Genomic DNA, 21,368 nt, shown 5'->3' with positions numbered 1-21,368 from the left:
GTAGTTTATAAAGGTGGTATAGCAAGAATAAAAGAGCATCTAGCTGGAAGTCACAAGGGTGCTAAACCATGTGATCATGCACCAAATGAGGCGACACAATTTTTTGCAAAATACTTGCAAAAGAAGAAAGAAGAAAAACAACATGAAAAAAATATATTACAAAGTGGTATGAATGAAAGCTTTACTCAAAGACTGATGAGTGGTGAACTTTCTTCTCCAACTACTAGTAGAGTTGGAAGTTCACAAACAAGAGGCCTTATGGATCAATTTGCGAGTTCAGAAGCTCGTCAGACAACGATAAATAATGCATTTAAAAGAGAAGAAAGAAAGGAAGTATGTTATGCTATTGGGCGATTCTTTTTTGCAAATGTGTTATCATTTAATTTGTGCAATAGTCGATATTTTGAATCCATGTGTGAAGCTATTGCTAATTATGGTCGAGGATTTAAACCACCAAGTTATCATGAGATGAGAACTTGGATTTTAAAAGATGAAGTGGATAAAACTCAAATTATGTTGGAGGACTGCAAAAAGACATGGGCAAGAACTGGTTGTACTATAATGGCAGATGGTTGGATGGATGCTAAAAGTAGAAATTTGATTAATTTTCTTATGAACAATCCTTCAGGTACAGTCTTTTTGAAGTCTTGTGATATTAGTGGAATAAGAAAGACAGCTGATAATTTGGTAAAGTTATTTAGTGAAGTTATTAAAGACGTCAGAGAACACAATGTAGTACAAGTAGTTACAGATAATGCAGCAAATTACAAGGCTGCAGGTTTGAAGTTAAAAGATATTGAAGCTTTTCAACATATTTTTTGGACACCTTGTGCAACACATTGTATAGATTTGATACTTGAAGACATTGGCAAGATACATTTGCATAAACGAGTATTGGAAAAAGCAAAGATTGTAACTACATTTATATATGGACATGCATGGATTTTAAATTTGATGAGAAAATATACAAATGGTAAAGAGCTCTTACGGCCAGCTATTACTCGTTTTGCAACTTCTTATCTTACTCTTCAAAGTATTGGTGTAAACAAAAATGCATTAAAGAATATGTTCTTATCTCCAGAATTTCAAGATAGTGAGTATTATATCAAAAATCTAAAAGGTAAAGAAGTAACATACATTGTCACTGAAGATAGAAATTTTTGGAAAGCAATTGTTTATATCATTAAAGTCACATTACCTTCAGTGAAAGTATTGAGAAGGGTTGATTCAGATGATAAACCAGTTATTGGATTTTTGTTTAATGATATAAGAAAGGCAAAGGAAGAAATAACTCATAATGTAGGCAACGATAAGAGCAACTATATAGACATTTGGGATATTATTGACAAGAGGTGGGATAATCAAATGCATCACTGCTTACATTCTGCAGGGTATTTTCTAAACCCACACTTTCATTATGATGATGATTGTGTAAAAGATAAAAAAGTTAAAATTGGGTTTATGAAATGTTTAGAAAAGATGGTGCCCAATATAAAAGAATGTTGTGAGATTTTGATTCAGCTTGATACATATGAAAATGCAATTGGTTTGTTTGGTAGAGCAGAGGCAATTGGCACAAGAAAGAGAAAAAATACAGGTGTGTATTTTTCTTTATATTATCTTAATTTTAATTCTAATTGATCTAATATTTTTCTTACTAACATTCTTTTTATTTTATTTTCTCAGCTGATTGGTGGAATACATTTGGTGATGAAGCAAAAGAATTGAAAAACTTTGCAATGCGAGTGTTGAATCTCACATGTAGTGCATCAGGATGTGAGCGTAATTGGAGCACTTTTTCTTTGGTAAATATAGATATTTTCATATTATTGATTGTTCATTGTTGCATAATATATTGCAAAATTGTAATTGTATAAAATTTAAATTTATAGGTACATACAAAAAGGCGAAATTGCCTTGAGCAAGAAAAACTCAATGCTTTGGTGTTTATCATGTACAATATGAAGTTGAAAGAAAGAGATATAAGAAGGAAGACAGTTGAGGATCCTTTGTGTCTTGAAAATATTGATTCCGATGATGAGTAGATTATAGAAAAAGAAGATCCAGTTTTGCCACAAGATGCATTAGAAGATTCTTGGTTGGATCCAGCTTTTAATTTGGATGATATCTATGTTACTCCTTTTGATACTTCACCAAGCTCAACTAAGAAACGTAAAAAAGATCCATCTTCAAACAAGATGCATGCTAATAAAGGTATGTCTTGTATTTTATAAATCTTATACTTTTTCAAATTTAATTATTAATTTTGTTAATATTTTGGAATGAAGGTAAAAGAAAACAAGTAGAAGATTCAGAAAATGAGAGAGAGAATAATGAAGAAATTGAAGATGAAGAAGAAACTATCCCATATATGGATGATTCAAATGAAGATGAGCTATCTAGTCCTAGTGAAGACAATTTTGTTGAAAATATTTGATATTGTTTAAGGCTTATGACAATTTTGTTGAAAATATTTGTGCATAGAAGGTATTTCTAGAACATGTCAATTTGGAGATGACCCCACATGTATTCAATATGTTTTCATGATTGTAGATATAACTGGTTTTATCTTGCACTATTAGTCTAACTTAATCTTGAGGATGGTGCTTTAATCTTGAAAATGGATAGGTTACACGACAATCATGGCCTTTACTTTTATACAGATTCTGTTTCTCGTATCCTAATGATAATTTTCTAATGAGTTCTGGTTGCAAATGAGATTACATGTTTTAATAGTATTATGCCTTTGTAATTGTCCACTCTTGGACTTGTTTTGTGCTTTTGCACTTTGTTCTTGTAATTCCGCATATTTCATTTCAAAGGTTGCAGTGGCAGCAAGAGACAAATTAAGAGGTGGCTGGTAATGGTGGTGGTGGTGGTGATGGTGGCAGCTGAAAAGGAAAAGAAAAGATGAGAGTGGTGGGCAGGCGTTAAAATTTCAAATATCTCTACAGACTCTTGTAGGTTATTCTCAATCAATGTTTAATATGTAATGTGCTTACTCTTTCATGCAACTGCAACTCAAAAGAATATCAAGATCGCATACTATGGATGCAGACTTGGATCCAGTCTGTACTCGGGGTTTGGGGGGGGGGGGGGGGGTATGCATTACAGTGAGAACATGCTCTTTAGCAGACATGAGACCCTCTTTTAGAATCCGAGTTGCAGACCACCTCACACCTTCAAAAATCAACTTGTTTCGAGTCTTCCAAATGAACCAAACCAGAGTCTGAAATGTTCTTTCCCAACTCCATCTTTCGATTTTGGAGTTGAACACTACAAGGAACCATGAGTGGAGATTCTATTTCACATCCCCTGAAGGATGCCATTGCACTCCAAACAATCCAGTCCTTCTCTCCTAATTAATAAAAAACACTAAAAGTTAAAAACCAATCATTGAAATATGACCCAAAAAACTTAAAATTAACTAGAATCTGACCATTAAACTCAGAATTTTGTTTGTCTAACATCTTAAAAGGATGCACTATCAGCTTATAGTCCCCTGAATAAGCCTGGCAATGATTTTTTAATCAGAATATAACATAAAAAACATTATTTCTGATTTAAAAATAACCATATATCTTGACTACACAAACCATGATAGCTAAAGTTTCTTCTTCCACATTAGCCTCATCCACTTTTACTAAACTCAAACTTTGGGTTGACTTTAGTATTTATTTTATGAGATTCAAACACCTTCAAATACTAATTCTTCCAATGCCTTTCTAATATAAATAAGATTAAAAACTTAGATCTTTTGTACCATCTGTTGTGTTGCATATTTGATAAGGGATCTTGCTGAATCAAACAAGAAACAAAAACTTTTCTTTATAAACATGTTTACCATGTTATAAGCAAAACCCTATTTGGGCTGAGAAAGGCCAGTTTCAACTGCCCTAAGGGGGGTTGGCGAAGTGGGGTGAGGCCTTGGCTGCTATACGATTTATAGTTCACTGATACAGACTTCTTCCATGGGCCTGGTTTTGAAGAAGTCTGTATCAGTGGGCCTATCTGCAAAAGAGAATTGGATTGCAGATTCTTAATAATAATATAACGATAGAATATCTAAAAGTTCTAACATGTAAAAATTTTTGAATAATGGATTTTGAGAAAGATAAGATATGCACAATCATGCTGACATATTCATAAGGCTTACTTTCATAAAACTCAGCAAAATAAAAATTTATAGTTCACCAAAAACACAAATACCATATTCTGCTAAACTGCTTCTTCACTTTAGAAATACTTATTGAAATAATATTTCGAACGCAAAAACATAATTTATACCAAAAACCAGGTGTTCTTGATGCAAAAGGTCCTGGAAAAAATCCTATATGCCAATAATTGGTACTAAAAAATGCTGGTGGTATTATGGTTGAGCTGCCTTGCGTCACTCACTCTAATGTGAATTTTTAAGTCCTTGTTAAGTTCTCTTTTGGTGTGTCAATTGCATGATTGATTGGATTACATTATGAAGTTTATAAATAAATTTCTTGTTGTTTGGCGAGTTTTAAGCAAAAAGTAAGCCTTTGCAGCATTTTAATATTTTCTTTTCAAGTCTTCTGTGGTTTGACACGAATAGCTTTCTATAGATAATGTCTTCTATGCTTGTTTATTGGAATGCTGATGTAAATCTGACCACAAAGTTTGCAGAAGGATGTTTTTGCTTTGTTTTATATATGCTCCTAAATAGCATATCTACAATTCTTCCTATGATTCAATGTTCTCTCTCAAATACCGATTAGCTTGTTTTGCATGTCACATTTGTTTTTCAATCTGCGTTGCATCATGGCTTAGAGATGATGCACTTAGACTCTTTCACAGTGAAAATTGCCTTCTTTCTGTTGTGTGGTAATAAAAGTTTATCTTTCTTTTTCTGCTCTTGTTCTTTTGGCAAGCTAGTTTATTGATCTCGTTGGAGAACACCCAAGTCTACTCCTACGGAAACCAAGTGTGGTATATCGAGGTAAAAATCTATACATGCAGGCACCACCTGTATTAGAAGAAATGACAAGATCGAACTTACAACTTCCTCTTTTTGAACTTATGGGTAAAGTTTCCAAGGATGTGGTCCATATTACTGGTACCACAAGTGTGGGTGACAGGAAAACATCATGTGTGAGAAAATTGCGAGTTGTCTTTAAAAGGATTGTAGATGGGGTTACAGATATGGATACGTCAGCTATGGCATGAGTCACACCCTCCTCACCTTCACTTTGGGATGTAGACAAATTTCTGTTTGCTTGAAACAGTAAAGCACAACACCTCTCTCTCTCTCTGTGTGTTACAACTATTATGTATACTCATTTTGTAATTGTATGCATAACTCATTTTCACTTCTTATTTCATTATTTTATTAATATTATAGATTTTATTATTCTAATCATGAAGCTTACGCTTCAATGCCTCGAGGCTTACGCCTCGCTTCATAACATGCTCAACGCCTCGCTTCGCCTCATCGCATTTAACAACCTTGGTTATAAGCTATAAACCTCTAAATTGAAAACTCAAAATTAGTTTTAATTTTTATTTTTTACATTAAAAAACTTACAATTGAAACATATATTCAACAAAAACTTCTAACATACATCCTCAAACATTCAACTTCAAACATATATCCTCAAACATTCAACACCCTTCAAACTATTGACATACACTTCAAACATACATTCAACAAAAACTTCAAATACACTTCAAAAAACAAACATATACTTTAAAAATACTAACCCCCTGCACCATCTCCAACCCTGCAACAAACAACTTCAAATACAAACCCACTACATGATCTCCAAGCCTGCAACAAATACACTTTAAATACATACTCACTATATCCTCTCCAAGCTTGCAACAAGCACACTTCAAATACAACCCCCTTACACTCCTTACATCCTCTGCAAACCTGTAACAAACATATACACTTCTAATATTCACATAAATCAAAATTTAGTTGTAGCAATTGTAATAAAGAGTTTAGAAATCAAAACATTAATCAAAACAATTATAACAAAGAGTTTAGAAATCAAAACAATTATAGCAAAGAGTTTATAAATCTTGGATGGGGGGTTCCGTCTGTGCTATCCATGAAGGTCAACATCTTCTCTCTAAGCTTCCTAGTTATTTCTCTCTCTCACTCTATTTTTTGTTTAGTGATTCTATCTTTTGGTCTATTTCCTTTCTAGTTGCTTCTTGTTCTCTCTTAATTGTTGGAGTTCCATCTGCATCATGTTCAATTGAGAAGATAACTGTGAAATTCGGGTTCAGCTGGAGTAGGATGATTTGGATGGAGGAAAAAATGCACCCATCCCCTTCACATGTTTGTATAACTCCCTGAGTACCTTGGCAAAGATGTCTCATTGCGTCATTGATGGGTCTCCTTATGAAGATGTTGAATTTTCAATTTTCACATATTGCAGCTTCATATGCACATTGTTAATAATTGGTTATTAATAACTAATGATAATGTATAAAATAAAATGAATGAACGTAACACTATAAAGTGTGAGTTACTTAAATATGTGTCTTTTGCTTCGCTACAGATGAATGTCATACGATTTGAATGGGTGTGGGTCTCTTTGTAGAACACACTCACTATCAGTTCTTGCCCATCTATTTCAGTCTCCAAATAACAAATTAAGAATCTATTGAAACAAACATATTTAGCACTACACTATATAAAAAAAATAAACTTAGAGAATAAGAAACTTACCCTCATATGATACTTTTTGAGGTACAGAGATGATCCATTCGTATGTTGGACCATTTGTTTTGCTCTATTCATCAATTTTTTCTCTGATGCCTGTTGTTAATCAAAGAAAGATCAATTAGTGTATGAAAATCTAAAATTTTAAATATTTATTTACTTATAAATATATCTAATATTTATTGTTCAGTAGTTTCCGATGAAAAACTTGTAAATCATTTTCACACTTCAGAGTCAACACTCACAGAAGGATGTTGTTTTGCTACGTCATGGTTTTGAAACTTCTGGTAATGCTTATGGAAACCTTCTCGCACCCTTAAGTATGATAGTTGAAGTTGCTTCTACACGCACCACCGATGTTCAGATATATCTTTGTCTAAATAAAATTCTTCCTGCACCAAATTATCAAAGTATTGTTAGTAACACTCATTTTATGGAATAATCTATTTATTAAAATGTTGTTAGGCAATATACTTATATAAATTGTCGCACACAGTATCATATTCTAATCGTCTAAAACCTTCTTCCATGAGTTGCGAGTGAGTATGATCTGCTCCCTGATGATTCACAAAAACCTTCTAGAGAATACAAAGGAGCCCTCACTCACGACTTCTTGCCTCTTAGGCTTGATAGTTGTTGAAGCCTTTCATTTCTTGATTAGCTTCTAGTGGGGTACATATTTGTTCTTCCCATGTTTGTGCTAGAAAAATTCTGCAGTTGCTAATTTGTAGTAAGAAACAAACATTAATATGAATGAAAATAATAAATTCTCAATTGTATTAAAGAAATACTAGATTAATATTTACATGAGGCCACCATGGACGACTCTAGAGTTGCAGTGGCATGTGGTGCGTGGGGGACACCTCTTTCTCCCTTGAAGTATCACTCACCCATGATATGAAGTCGATCCTGTTTAGGTGTTTACCTTGGTTGACGGATGATAAACTGATATATAAGAAGGAATAATGCCCACCTCCTCGTCATGAATAATATGTCATATGTTAATTTTATGAAAACAATACTAAGTCAGACTATATTGTATAGAATTGAATCATACAAGAACAACATTAAATCAAATGAACGACATCAATAAGATCATGAAGTTAAGATAGCACACAATTATAAAATATAAACAAGAGTCACATATATTTTTGAACTCATTTTCAAGAGAAAAAGAATACAAAGGCAGAAAACAAAGCCATAATACATGCACTTACATTACACAAAGGTAAATGCCCAATTGCACTTATATCAATTTCTAGGTCTAGCCATGGGTCTTCTCACCAATTAGGAGTTTTTGGCAACACAAGGTCTTCCTTCTCTGCTTATAATAGAGACATGCTGCAGTAAAAAAATGCCCTATATGTCAAAAAAATGGTAGTTTATTAAGGATCAAACCTTGGGTGGTGTTATTTTAATATAAAAAGCTCAATTTTTGGAGTTCTAAAATTTCAGTACATTATGGGCAGTTGATTTTGAAGTCTTTAAATAACTTGCTCACATGTCACCACCACATTATTCAAAACTCATTTTTTATTAAACAAACCTTGTAGATCATATCCATAATGTTATATATATATATAAGCTTTCTATATTATTCAAACACATACATATATTTATAATATTTTATATACCTATATTTTTGTTGCAAACTTTTTTTAAGTTTATATTTTTAGTTGACAATAACAAAAGCACGTCTATTTGTTGCATTGTTTATAATCGATTAGGTTTGATTAAGACATTGGAATTCAAGATCTTGGTCATATTTCATCTGATATCCCACAAGTATTTTGTCTACTCTTTTGATCAATAATATTAAAAAAGATACAACTCCATAACAAACTTACTATGAGTAATCTATCAACATTACTCATAGATGAAAATAATCTATCAAGATTGGAGTTGGGTCAAAATCTTTGGGGGAATGAGTTTTTGGAGAAAGGCGTTGAAGAGACAACTGAGGTGTCAGTAGTTTTCCATTTATTTTTTTTGGGCTCTGTTTGGGAACTGGTAGAAAGAGTAAGGGAAGCGTTTGGGTTTAAACCAGGTCAAACTACTACTTACAGTGGTGGCTTATGAAAATGAGAAAGGAAGTGAGATGGTCTCCCTTTTGTATTTGCCTTCAAAAGTAAAGTTGGTAATATTATCCTGCTTAAGCCGAACCTTGGCGACTCCCTGGGGTTGAGGGGTAAGCCCTTGGAGTTTTATGCTGATATGGACAGAAACCGTAGTGCGACAGGCTGAGCCAGTGCGGCTAGGTCTTTGCGCCTCGCCTGGAGTGGTTTCTCTGAATAAAATATATATATATATATATATATATATATATATATATATATATATATATATATATATATATATATATAAATTAATAATTATCATCTTTTTTAGGCTGTCATTGGGACCCTTGAAGTGAGATGGAAACACCATTGGACAAAATGTGGTGTTAAGGACAGAGTTGGCAAATACATCTAATTGTGAAAGGTGTTGTGTCCATTTCCAATACAGTGTTTTGGCAACACCACTAATCTTCAAGCCTCAAAGGGTTTGGTGCAGTGGAAGGGGCCTTGGCCACTAGATGAGTGGTCAGGATTTCATTACCATAAATGTCAAACCCCTTGCAGTAATGAGGTGGTCACCTTGTGTTGCAATGTTGCAAGTTCAAATCCCAATGGAATATGGCTGTATAACTGGTAGGGGTCTGCCAAACCCCAGCTTTATCTGTCAAAAAAAAAAAAAAAAAAGTGGTGCCTCACATATAGATAGGGGTTTCAATGGGTCGGGTTTGACCCAGACTCAAGCCAGACAAAACCCTATAGGGTCAGGGTTTGGTGATAAAGAATGAGGTCCCATTAGAATCTTGGTTGGACCTAAAAGGTCCAATTAGTATATGAATTGGGGTATAGTTTGTAAAATTTCATACTACCGGATAAGAGTTTTGGTTAAGACCGGTGATTTTTCAAGGAAAAAAATAAAAAATATTATTTTACAGGGCATGGACCAGGTCTGCTTCATGTAATTCTTATAGAGTCTGGATATGTTTTTTTCATATCTTAGGCTCAATGGGCCGGTACCAGACCCAGTACCTGTACTTCTAGCTAGATCCATATTTTAACTTACCTGGGTTTGAACCAGATCCGACCCGTTGACAACCCTACATATAGAAAGCACGCTTCCTATCTTAGGGAGGTGCTTTTTGGTATCTTTGCATAAAACTCTTGTTTACAGCCTTCTTTTAGCATATTCACTACAACCAAATAAAACTTGGATCCATATCTAACGCTACAATGCCTATGGATGTCAACGGGTCAGATCTTATTGACACCCAACCCAAATCTAAATCTGTTGAGTTGAATTTGGTAGCCAAAGTTGGGTCCAAATTCGATATTGAGTTTTGCATCTGAATCCGACTAAAGTTGGAATCTGATTATGTGAAAATGTTGGATTTTAAGCTAGTCTGATCCGGGTTTTGTTTTTGCTGAACATATCCGACTCAAAATCTGATTAGGTCAGATATGATTACGTTGAACTCAGTAATGCTTAGATCCGACCAAGTCCGGCCTGCTTTCATCCCTAACAATCCCTGAACTTACAGATCCAGATCTGAACTTATTTCTCAAGCACAGATCTCCATTTGTCCAGCCCTATCCAATTCTGCACCCCTCCCCTGATTATATGGATCAGAACCGACCCATATCTATATTCAAGGATATGGAGCCCTATACCAGTAGCATGTGACAAATGAGATTGGATACAGACGGGGATCACGCTTGATCTGAATCCCATCTGACATATGCAATAATAGATACTAATCGAGTCCACATCCAAATGAGATCTAATGTAGTATGTTCGAATCTGAATCCAATTTGTGGATGGAAATACTGGATGTGGGGAAAGAAGACTTCAGACGAGCATACCCGAATCCAATTCATATTAAAAAAAGATGGGTTTTAATCTGGATTCAAACATCGATCCGTACAAAATACTAATCCAATTACAATTCCAATAAAAAAAAAACAATCTGATTAAGAAATTACCAACCCGATCCAAATATGCAGATCTCGTCTAAGGGCCCATATCTGAAAACAAAGTGTTCGACATAGATCAGATCTCCAACCAAATGTCAGGATTTTCTCGGCAAAGGGAAAAATCTCACGGTAAACTAAAAAAAATAAAATTTCCTTTAAAAAAGTATATCAGGAAAATATCCGCCCTCAGAAGATTCAAAAAAAATTATGAAAATAACTAAATAAAGGAACATTTTCAAAAAATTACCCAAAAAATTGTGATGATGTCATGATATTTTTTTTAAAACAGTTATTATTTTAAAAGGGGTGTCGAGATCCAAACAGATACGTAAGAAGGTAGGCGTTGCACCCATTGAAAATAAGATGAGAGAGAATCGTTTACTATGGTTTGGACATATTCGAGGCCTAATGATGCTCCAGTTAGAAGGATGGAGAAATGAGAAAATATATTAGTTAAAAGAGGTCGGGGTAGGCCTAGGAAGACATGGATGAAGGTGATAAGAAAGGATTTGAATGCTTTGAACCTCATCGAGGACATGGCATTGGATAGAAATGAATAGAGGAGAAGGATTCATGTGGAAAACCCATAATGATTTTCTTTGTTGGTTCATATCGCCGACCCCAATTGTTTTGGGATGAAGGCGTAGTTGTTTGTTTGTTGGTGTCGAGATCCAAACAGGGTGAGGCGGGACGGGCCATGTTTGCCCTTTACCGTTCTTAAAAGGATTGGAGATAGGCGGGGCGAGTCCATCCCCGCACGGGTTTTGATTTTAACCTTCATCCTCCATCCCTGTTTCATGTCCTCCATCCCGATCCAAACGGGGCGAGGCAGATCCATTTCTGGGTTCCACTGGCATATCCCTAATATACTGAGATTTTATCTGTTTATTCAAATATCGAGATAAAATCCACAATTTCCAAATATCGCCTGATATTTGTCCTCGGAGAGTAAATGTAGATTAACTTCCAACGGTCCATATTCGAAGAAACGAACAGGATTTCTGGTGATCCGGTTCTTTTGGGGGGACACGAGCCGGTAACGGCTCTACATAAGGGCGAGGCTGTGACACCTTGTTTTTTGAGAAGACCGAGTAATGGCGGAAGGCGGAGTCTGCGCCGAGGCCGACACCGAGAGGCGGCGATCGCCTGAACCCGTCGCCGGAACTCCGTCGTCCTCCCCGTCTCCTCCTTCCTTCGGCGGCGAGGCTTCTTCCTCTTGCAGCCGCAGAAGTTGCGCCGGCGGGTCCTTGCCGGAACACTACCTTCGCGAGGGTTCCGGCGGGGGGAATCTAGGGTTAGGTTTCGCTTCCGCCTGTGAGATCGAGGAGTCCGTCGAGAGTGGCGTTGGTCTTCCCAACCGGTGCGTTTTCTGTATGATATGAAAATTAGTGTTTTTTTTCCTTTTTTTTCGTTTTTTTTCCTGAAAAAAGGGATTTTCTTCTTTTGGTTGGGTGGGAGACTGCAGAAGAGCCAGAAGAGGTTCTAGGAGTGGGATTCTTTCTCTGCATCAGCGACGGGTTCGGATTAGCCGGCGGAAGAGTGCTCCGACGATGCGGGCCGTTTCGGGATTCCGGAGGAATTTGGTTGAATCGAGGACGGAATTCGAATCGAGTTTGCGGGACGATAGCGGGGCGATTGAGATGCTCGGGCTGCCTTTGGGGATGTCGATGGCCGTAGTTTTTGCTAAGGTGGGTATTGGTTGTTTGTCTATAAAGGCCTTTTTTTATACGTTTTAGGTGGTTTGGTTGTCTCTGTTTAAATGGGTATACTCTTGTGTATCTGTAACAAAAAAGATGGGTTTGCTTTTCAATTTTGGATAATTTAGAATATGAGATCAATGTCGATCATATCTGTTGAAATTGGGCAACCTGTTCAAAGGGGAAGCGTGTGGAAAAGGATTTGCATTCTCCAATTTTTGGACTTCCCTGCCGTAAATCATGACTCAATGTGTTGTGCATGGTGTTTTGGGGGAAAAAAATTCTTGGGGATCTTTTGTGCTAGTATAGCTTGCTTCATGGGACGCCAATGGTTGTAAAAATCTGTCATTATAATCATCGGTGATTCGGCGTACATTTCACATCTACCCCATGCCTAGTTCGCAGATGCCTTTTCGAAAGAAGTTCTTCGCTATGCAAGAAGATCATCGCTAGTCTTTCGTTCCACTTTCAAATAAACCTTCATTCTTGCTGTATTTTTTTCCTCCTAATTGTCTTCTGCTTTGTCAGAAGAAAGTGAATGATAATATGGTATGTTGACTGTCTGCTTCAAGAATGAAGGACTCAAATTTTTTAAAATCCTTTGCAGTTGCCAACTCTCAGAGCAGAGTTGTGCAGTTCAAAAACCTTGTTGCTGTTGCATAGTTATCAGTTGCTACTCAACATTCAACTGTTGTATTAGTAAATGTAAGTTTGTAATGAATAATCTAGCAGTTTTCGTTTATTTTAGCTCAAAAGTTTTGAAGTAACCATGTATGATTAGTCTTTTGTGGTTTGGTTTATCTATTAGTGCCCATTGTTAAAAATGGAATAATTTTGCCTTGTTTTTAGGTTCTTGATGGTGCAAACGCCTTTGGAGAGAGGATATATGCTGATCATCTTTCAAGGGTACATTCTGCTTTATTTCTATTGTCTGCATGCTGCCTAATAGTATACATTAATGTTTGGTCTGATTTATTTCTATTGTCTGCATGATGACGAATAGTATACATTAATGTTTGGGCAAGATGGTGTTATCATCGCAAAAAGTTTTCCTCTCTCTGCGAGAGAGAGAAACGATTTTGCGAGTCAAACTCGATCAAAGTTTTGAAAATGGTTTTTAAAAATAACTCGCCTCCATTTTTTGAATTTGTGGGAAAATTTCGTAGAATGAGACTCGCCTGTCGGTACGAGGTTCAACCGTTCCTGGCGCTTTTACTAGGAGTAATTGAACCAATGATCAAAAGTGTGTTCAGCTAGGCTCAAATATTTAAATCATGCTCTATTTTCTAAATGCACCGAGAATCAGGCATGTGCTATAAAATTTTTGAAAAATGCATATTTTGAAAAGATGTTTGCTTCTGGGTTTTGGGAAATACTTGAAAATGATATTCTTGGGAAATCGTGAATCACTTTGAAGATTACCTTTTGAAATGAACATCGACCTCTAAAGAAGATTTGAGAATTCTGAGAAAACCAGTTTTAGAGGTAATTCAAAGATTTTTTAAGAAAATCGATTTTTGGAATAATCTGGATATTCTTTTTAAGAAAATCGATTTCTTACTGAAATAAATCAATTAAAGAGGATTTGGCTCTTCGAAATGCTTTCATGATGCAAATATGAATGAATGAATATAACTTCAAAGAATATATTTTGAGGAATTTGAGAAAATCATTTGATAAATGCAGCGAATTTCAAAATAGCCTAAGAGTGTAGGCTGAATGTGGCTTATACGAAGATGACAAATTTGGGTCTCATTCGTATTCTGACTATGACCATAAATACGAATTTCACCGAGTTTATCAACTCCCTAAAAGCTCGTGCACGTGCCATTCGTGTCAACCATAGTGAATTTGAAAAAAATGCATGAATCATCATTTAATCAGATATTGAAAATTACAAAAAGCAAACTATATGTAATGCATCATATTCTATGCAGAAAATGTAACTCTTATTCCAATATTATATTTGACATTACATTGAATAAGAAAAAGAAAATGAATAAATGAATTAAATCTTTCATTTGAGTATTCCTGCAAAACTAGAAAATGAGTTAGCACAAATACGTAGGTTTTTTCTGCATTTATTCGGCAATATCAGGAAATTATCGAATTTTATCAATATATAAACCCTGATTCATACCTCCCTGATATAAACATGATAAATAAATGATGCAAATGTATGAAAATTCAAAAATAGAGTTTTGAAATTCAAATTTGAGATAAAAATGACTAAAATGCCCTTGATAACAAAACTATGGCCTTGAAATCAGGGTTTTCAGAAATAATTTTTGTAAAAATGAGAATTTTGAAATTCAAATGGATGCAAATGAAGATAAAATCAAACATAAGATGATATGATATGATTATATGCACGCTAAAACTTTAAAATTGTAAAAATATCATAAAAACATTGAATTTCGCTTGAATTTCGCCTTTCTTTTGATAATTTAACTAACACACATGTCAATTGAATTCCAAATTGCACCAAATTCGGCATGACAACTATATTAATCCTAAGAATGGAATAGAATACGAAAATCAGTTTTTTTGGCATTATTTGATATGGAAATTAATAAAAAAGACCTAAAAATGTTAGATTTTTGCCTTTTAGCCTACACCTATCCTAATGATAACCTAATTTCGGATTGATTCTTACCATAAAAATTTTTAAGATTTTGCATGGTGACAGTGGACAACTAGGGGAGGATTTTTGCCTTTTACAGACTTCAGATTCGACTTATGGTCGGAGAGCTACAACTCCGGCAACCTAGGTCGGAATCCGGCAACCTTGAAATCCCAGGCAAACTGACAAGCTTTCACAAAAATTAGGAGAAAAATAGTAAACTGTAACCAAATCTTTGAAATTTTAGGTGGATGTTGCAGACAAACAAAGGATCATGTCCTATTTTTACAGATTTGGCATTGGATCTACGGTTACAGAGGATACATTGGATTAACAGACTCCTAAATCTGACTAAATTGTAACAACAGGGAATCGATAGGTAAACTTTTAAAATCTAGAAAAAATAAAAATCTAAATCCTAAAATCCTGAAATTCCGGGAAATGACAAAGGACATCATGAGGATCAAATCCTCTTTTGACAGACAGAACATCTGACTTACAAGTCGGAAAGCCACAGTCGATCTAGTTCGATCCAGGGCTCCGACAAACCTATAACGGGTGCTACAGAAGGATCTAGAGAAATTGATTTATGCAGAACAACAAATGCTAATGAAAAATTCTCGTAAAATCATGTTAAATACTAGATCCAACGGTGAACACCCTGCATTTTTCTGATCGTTAATCGGATCTCCCATGAGGGAGATCTCGATTCAGCAAGCCTGCACCTGGTGTATACAATGTTTCCACAAAACAGAAATCCCGGTTTGGTATTTCATTTTTTAAATGGGGTTATAGAACCCAAATCAATCCAGGTGTTTTGCAGGGAATCAAGGACAGATCATGGCACTTAACATAAAATTTTCAAGACTTATGGATGAAATTTTTTACATAAAATAACGATTGGACTGGACACCTGAATAAAAACGCTATAACTAATAAGCAAATATTAATGAAACTAAGCAAAATACCTATAAATCAATAAAATAAATTAAATGTAATGCCTATAACATGAAATCTACATGAAAATAAACAATAAAATGAAAAAAATTTCAAGAGGTATGATGCTTATTTAATGTTGGCTAATGACGGGAGGGATCTGATCCATTCATCAGGTGGATCACCTCATTCTTGTAGCCTTGATACGACGGAACATGATTTCATATCATTCAAAATCAAAGTGTGAAAATCGTGAATCCAGTTTTGAACTGGATTTATGTTGAACTCATAAAGGAAAAGAATGGAAAAGGTTTTACCTTGGGGAAGGCTATGCTTGCCCTTGAACCGGTTGAAGGAGACGGCTATGGTGGCTACCTTGGCTGAAGGAAGAGACTTGGAGCAGTTAGCCGCACCGAATGGAGGGGTTGAAGCCAATGGCGGCACCAGCTGGGGGTAGGCGAAGCAAGTGGGGCCGCGACCTTGATGAAAGCTGGAGCTGCTAGAGTGGTGAAGGTTGGAAATGCCATAAGTACCTGCGTGAGAAGGAAAAAACAGGGAGGTTTGGTGGCTGAAGGAGAGAGAAGAGATAGGGCGTGAAAAGAGAGGGAGTTAGAGAGTGTAAAGAGAGGGAGTTGGAGAGAATCAATCCAGTCGTGTATTGCTTGAGGGCATGAGGGTTGTGTGAGAATGAGAGAGAAAGATAGAGGGAGAGAGGAGATAAGGTTAGCCAAAGGAGAGAGAGAGGAAGTGAGAGGGAAATAACCCAGTCGTGTATTGCCTAGGATTTAGAAAGAAGAGAGGAGTTATAAGGTGGGCTGGACCAAGGAGGGAAAGGAAGGAAGGAGGGAAAGGAAGGAAGGAGGGAAAGAAAGAAGGAAAGAAAAAAAGGAAAGAGAAAGGGAAGTAAAGAAGGAGAGGGGTTGGCGACAAGGAGGAAGGGGAAAAAAGAGGAAGGAAGAAAGGAAAGAAAAGAAAGAAAGAAAGGGAAAGAAAGAAGGAAGAAGAAAAGAAAGAAAGGAAGAGAAGAAGGAAAGGAAAAAGGGAGGAAAAAGGAAAGGAAAAAGAGAGGAAAGAAAATCTGGATTTTTTTATTTTTTATTTTCTCTTTTTTTTTAAAGTGTGGCGCCACCTTGGAGTGGGCCCACACGGTTTTTAAAGAGAATTTTCAAAGTGGGGCGCCACATTTGGAGTGGGTCCACACGGTTTCTAAAAGAATATTAAAATAAAACTCAAAAAGCTTCAGTGTGGCGCCACCTAGAGTGGGTCCCACTTATTTTTAAAAGAATGACAAAAACAAAAAGGGGTAAAATGATTTTGTAGAATTTCTTAGAAAGATTTTTGGATATTTTTGGCAATTTTGAATTGAAATTCAAGATTTGAAGTTCCATCCCCTTCGCAGAGCTGATCCAGTTTAAAAATTTGAAAATCAAGTTTGAAATGCATTCCGATTATTTTCTCAGGAAAATATTTGGAAATTTAGAGTTCAAGGGATAAAAATGTCAATTTGAAAAACCCAGGGTTTGAAATTGATTTCGAAAAGCTTTGAAATTCGAATCTGGTTTGGAATTTTCAAAATTGGAGTTTTGGATCTCGAAAATGAGATGAAATGTAATGAAATGATATGAAATGTCATGTGAAATGCAAACCCTGGATGAAGAAATTTGGATATTGGACCCCGATCGACAGTTGTACCAGTTTAAAAAGTGATAATTTTGACAAAAATGAGCAAAATGGTTCAAGAAATGGTTTCTGGTCTCTACACGGCCAAGAGTGACACTGAAAACTGAGGTTTTAGCTGGTTTGAACTGAGTTATAGGGTTTCATAACTCAAATGGACTGACAAAACACTGGCTCAACTGAACTTCTAGACTAAATGGTCTAGAAATGGTGTCATTTTCATAAAAATGGTGAGAAATGATCACTAGAGTGAAGTGAGTTACGAACGAGAACTGGGTTTGAGCTGGAATAAAGATAAGTAATACTGAGATGAACTAAAACTGAAGCTCAAACACTAGCTCAGCTGACTGGATCTAGCTCAATTTCAGCTAAAATAAGCTGAAATGGACTAAAATGAACTCTTAAACACTGGGAAATGGATTTAAACTGAAACTGGAGCACTTGAACTCTTGGTGAGCTCAAGCTAGACTCAGGGGAATATGATTGACTAGGAATGACTGACTCAGAGACAATTGGCTTGGATTTGAGTTAAAAATGAGCTTCTTTCTGAGGAAATGAACCCATTTTGGCATGAATAATCAGAAATGAACCTGATCTGCTCATTGTGAGCTAGAAATGACTGACATTCTAACTGTTCTAAGCTTAAGAATGAGCTTGGTCGACTTTGACTGACAGGAATACAGGATGACTTAGGGGTAAAATGGTATTTTTTTTGGTGAAAAGGGGTAAAATGGTACCTAAACTGAGGCAGACCTGGGGTTGGACTCCTACACTGACCTACCAGGGTTTGCATCTGCAAAAGGGGGGTTTGTCTAAGAATGGATGAGGAAAATTTGGGGTGTTTACAGATGGGCGCACCTAAGTATACCCTCTTCCAGCGCATTGAGCTAATTCTGCCCGGCGGTTTGTAAAAAATTCCTCTCTCCTCCGCCCACCCACCAACACATCTCACTGCCGTCTTTCTTTTGGATCATTCCTGCAATCACTTGCCTGTCTAGCAGGGTTTTTGTAGTTCACATGTTTGTATCTCAGTGTTGTTGGACCCTTTGGGCACTTGGGAACAGCTTCCACGCTGACAATTATGGTTATAAGTTCATATCTAATATAATTCAAATTTGGATGCAGCTATGTAGCAGTGTAATAAAAGAAGCACTGGGTCATGTAAGTTACAAATTTGAGATGATATGTATCTTATAGATTTTATAATGCTGATTTACGATCCTTTACTTATTCTAAAAAATGTACTGTTTGAGCTTAGATGCTGAAGCAGGTTTTACTTGTTTGTTGTTCTGGATTTATTCGTTTAGGTGTTTGGGAACCACTTCAATTCATTCATTAGGAACTTTGAGAGATCTTTTGGAAGCACTTTAAAGACCCTCCACTTAGTGAATGAAGCATCTATTAGTCAGCAAATAACAGCTTGCAGCTCATCAGACATGAAAAGTTGTAGGCAGGAAGACCTCCCTAATATAGCTGCTGACAACTCTTGCAATGTTTCCCAAGAAGCCAGCACAATTACATCTAGAGTCACTAATCTGTCTGCTGGTGTTGCTGAAGAGGCTCAGGAGCATGCCCTTGTGTTTGCTAGTGAGTCTTCTGCTGTTGCCAAAGCAATCCAGGAGAATGCTCATGCAGTTGATCAGGAGTCCTCCATTGTTTCTGAAGAAACCCAGGATAACATATTGGGGAATCGTATGAACCAGCATATTGTCGTTCATGGGCAAGTTAATCAGCAGCTTGCATGTATTTCACAAAACATGTCCGACTCTGGATTTAGACAGTCTGTTTTGGGTACCTTTGAGAGATCTGTTAGGGAACAGGCCCGTTCCAATGATCTCAAGACGTATGAGATTGATCTAACGATGAAGAGATTGCGACTGGAAGAGACAAAGTTGATGATCGATTCTGATGCGAATTTCTTAGAGAGGCTTAAATTATCTTTTGGTTTCTCAAAGGCCTCATTCAAAAAGGATAAACTGGAGAATCAGATGAAGGATGCAGCATACTCACAGCTGATAAAGAACTGTGCAGACTGTCTGTTGGGAGGTTTGCTTGTCATGTCGGCCTCTGTTGGGTATGCTACATATGTTTATTCATATGATATATTCATTGAAGCATCGGTAGCTTGTACGCAGAATTCAAAGGTTAGAAGAAGCACACATCTTATTATATTGATAAATATTGGTTGATCTTTTGGGCATATTTAAGGCACACTGACCACTTCTTCAACTGGTTTCTTTGGATCAGGGGTGGAAAAGCTGGTGGATTCCCAAGACTGTGTCATCTGTGAGTACCCCGCTGTTCCAGTTAACATGTTATGTTGGAATCCTTGGTCGCATGCTATCTAGCTTATTGCTATTTACAGTCACAGCATATTTTTTACTAAGACAATCAGGTTCTTCTGGGCTGGCCACACCAATGACCTTCATCCTCATTACACTAGGATTTGCTGGTAGTTTTGCTGGGAAGTTTTGTGTGGATGGGTTGGGTGGAAATGGCAACTGCTGGGTGTATTATTGGTGTATTCTTTGTTCATTGCATGCCATTGCAAATGCCTTCTCTTCAGTAGTACACTATGTTCTAAATGGTCCTGTTTCAGTTTCTCAAAGACCTGAAAAGGTTTGGATTCCATACTGGATACGCCGTTGGATATTCTACAGCTGTATCTTTGTGATTCTTCCAATGTTGTGTGGTCTCATGCCTTTTGCATCCGTCCATGAGTGGGGGCAGCACTTCTTGTCGCTTGTATCAGAATCTGGAACTATTGGTTGATAATTTTCTGGTTTGGAGTATGTTGTAACATGTTCAGTTTGAGTGCATCTGTAAGTTATCGAGAAAGCTGCAGATATACTGTTACCAGGAGAGAAAGTTTTAATGTATTTAAGTGCTTCTCTTGAATTGTTTATCATTATGGCCATTGATTCTTATCTCAAAAATTTAGCAATGTTGCATCAGAATGTCACATAAAATTGTGTTTGAGAGTTTGTTGGCTTGGTCTGAGCAGCTGGATCGCATATGACTCAATTTTGAGAAGTGGCTGTGGAGCCTTCAGTTTTATGATCAACCTGTCAGCTGAGGAAACCCGTAATGGATGTGACATTCAATAGGAAACTAGTAAGATCTGAAGCTGGATTTTCTTCAGAGTTATTCGGCTAAGCTGTTCTCCCTCCAATGAAGCTGCTAGGTCCAAGCTGCCATTCTGCAGCAGTTTTCAGGATTGCCTTATGATCATAATCAACTTTGTGTTCCCCTTGGAATTCTTGGGATTCCTCTCTTGTTTGCATAATTTTCATATTGAATTAACACGTACCGATAGAATAGCAGTAAATTTCAAGTAACTAGTTGGGATTCGTTTCCACCAAATAACTTTAAAGTTGATAAAAAATAAAACATAGGGTAAATTTTCCAAAAACTTTCTGTACTTGGTTATAAGGAGCGATCAGGGGCATTATGGGGGGCCAAAAGTTAATTGTATTTTAAGAGTTTAAAAATGACGGGGGGGGGGTTGGGTTGAATGCAATATACTGAATTGTTTATTATCTTTTTGTTTTATGATTTCTCACATCGTGCAAGATTATGTTAAATGACAAGGGAGTGTTTTACTAAATTGGTTATAGTATAAATTTACTTTTATAGAAAAAGAAATTAGGAAAGCTATTTACGTGGGATTTTATGGAGAGAGAGAGATTAGGAAAGCTATTTACACGTGA

At 36.3% G+C, this 21,368-nt stretch overlaps 1 protein-coding gene across 2 annotated transcripts; it reads left to right on the top strand.

Moving 5' to 3' along the window:
* The first annotated feature begins 11,810 nt into the window (after positions 1 to 11,810).
* On the top strand, positions 11,811 to 20,594 carry LOC149846780 (protein CPR-5-like). Of its 2 annotated transcripts, XM_089996562.1 has the most exons (6): positions 11,811 to 12,085; positions 12,191 to 12,413; positions 13,272 to 13,328; positions 18,784 to 18,819; positions 18,966 to 19,802; positions 19,906 to 20,594. In XM_089996562.1, the coding sequence occupies exons 1-6, from the start codon at positions 11,820 to 11,822 to the stop codon at positions 20,428 to 20,430; spliced, it is 1,944 nt and encodes a 647-aa protein (XP_089852688.1). In that variant the 5' UTR covers positions 11,811 to 11,819; the 3' UTR covers positions 20,431 to 20,594. The 2 variants fall into 2 exon arrangements, with proteins under 2 accessions (XP_089852688.1, XP_089852689.1); XM_089996563.1 differs by lacking the exon at positions 18,784 to 18,819.
* The last annotated feature ends 774 nt before the right edge of the window (positions 20,595 to 21,368 follow it).

Source organism: Nuphar pumila, chromosome 2, assembly GCF_984573655.1.
Source record: "Nuphar pumila chromosome 2, dmNupPumi1.hap1.1, whole genome shotgun sequence".
Taxonomy (NCBI): domain Eukaryota; kingdom Viridiplantae; phylum Streptophyta; class Magnoliopsida; order Nymphaeales; family Nymphaeaceae; genus Nuphar; species Nuphar pumila.
The sequence above is the reverse complement of the archived record's forward strand: the minus strand, read 5'-3'. Positions and strand labels throughout refer to the sequence as shown.

What these genes read in the sequence shown, in the direction of transcription:
- LOC149846780 (XM_089996562.1), top strand. Translation starts at nt 11,820, where the DNA reads ATGGCGGAAGGCGGAGTCTGCGCCGAGGCCGACACCGAGAGGCGGCGA. An exon ending in ATGCTGATCATCTTTCAAGG is followed by an intron (nt 13,329 to 18,783) that starts GTACATTCTGCT and finishes ATTTGGATGCAG; the next exon opens with CTATGTAGCAGTGTAATAAA. An exon ending in CTTGTACGCAGAATTCAAAG is followed by an intron (nt 19,803 to 19,905) that starts GTTAGAAGAAGC and finishes TCTTTGGATCAG; the next exon opens with GGGTGGAAAAGCTGGTGGAT.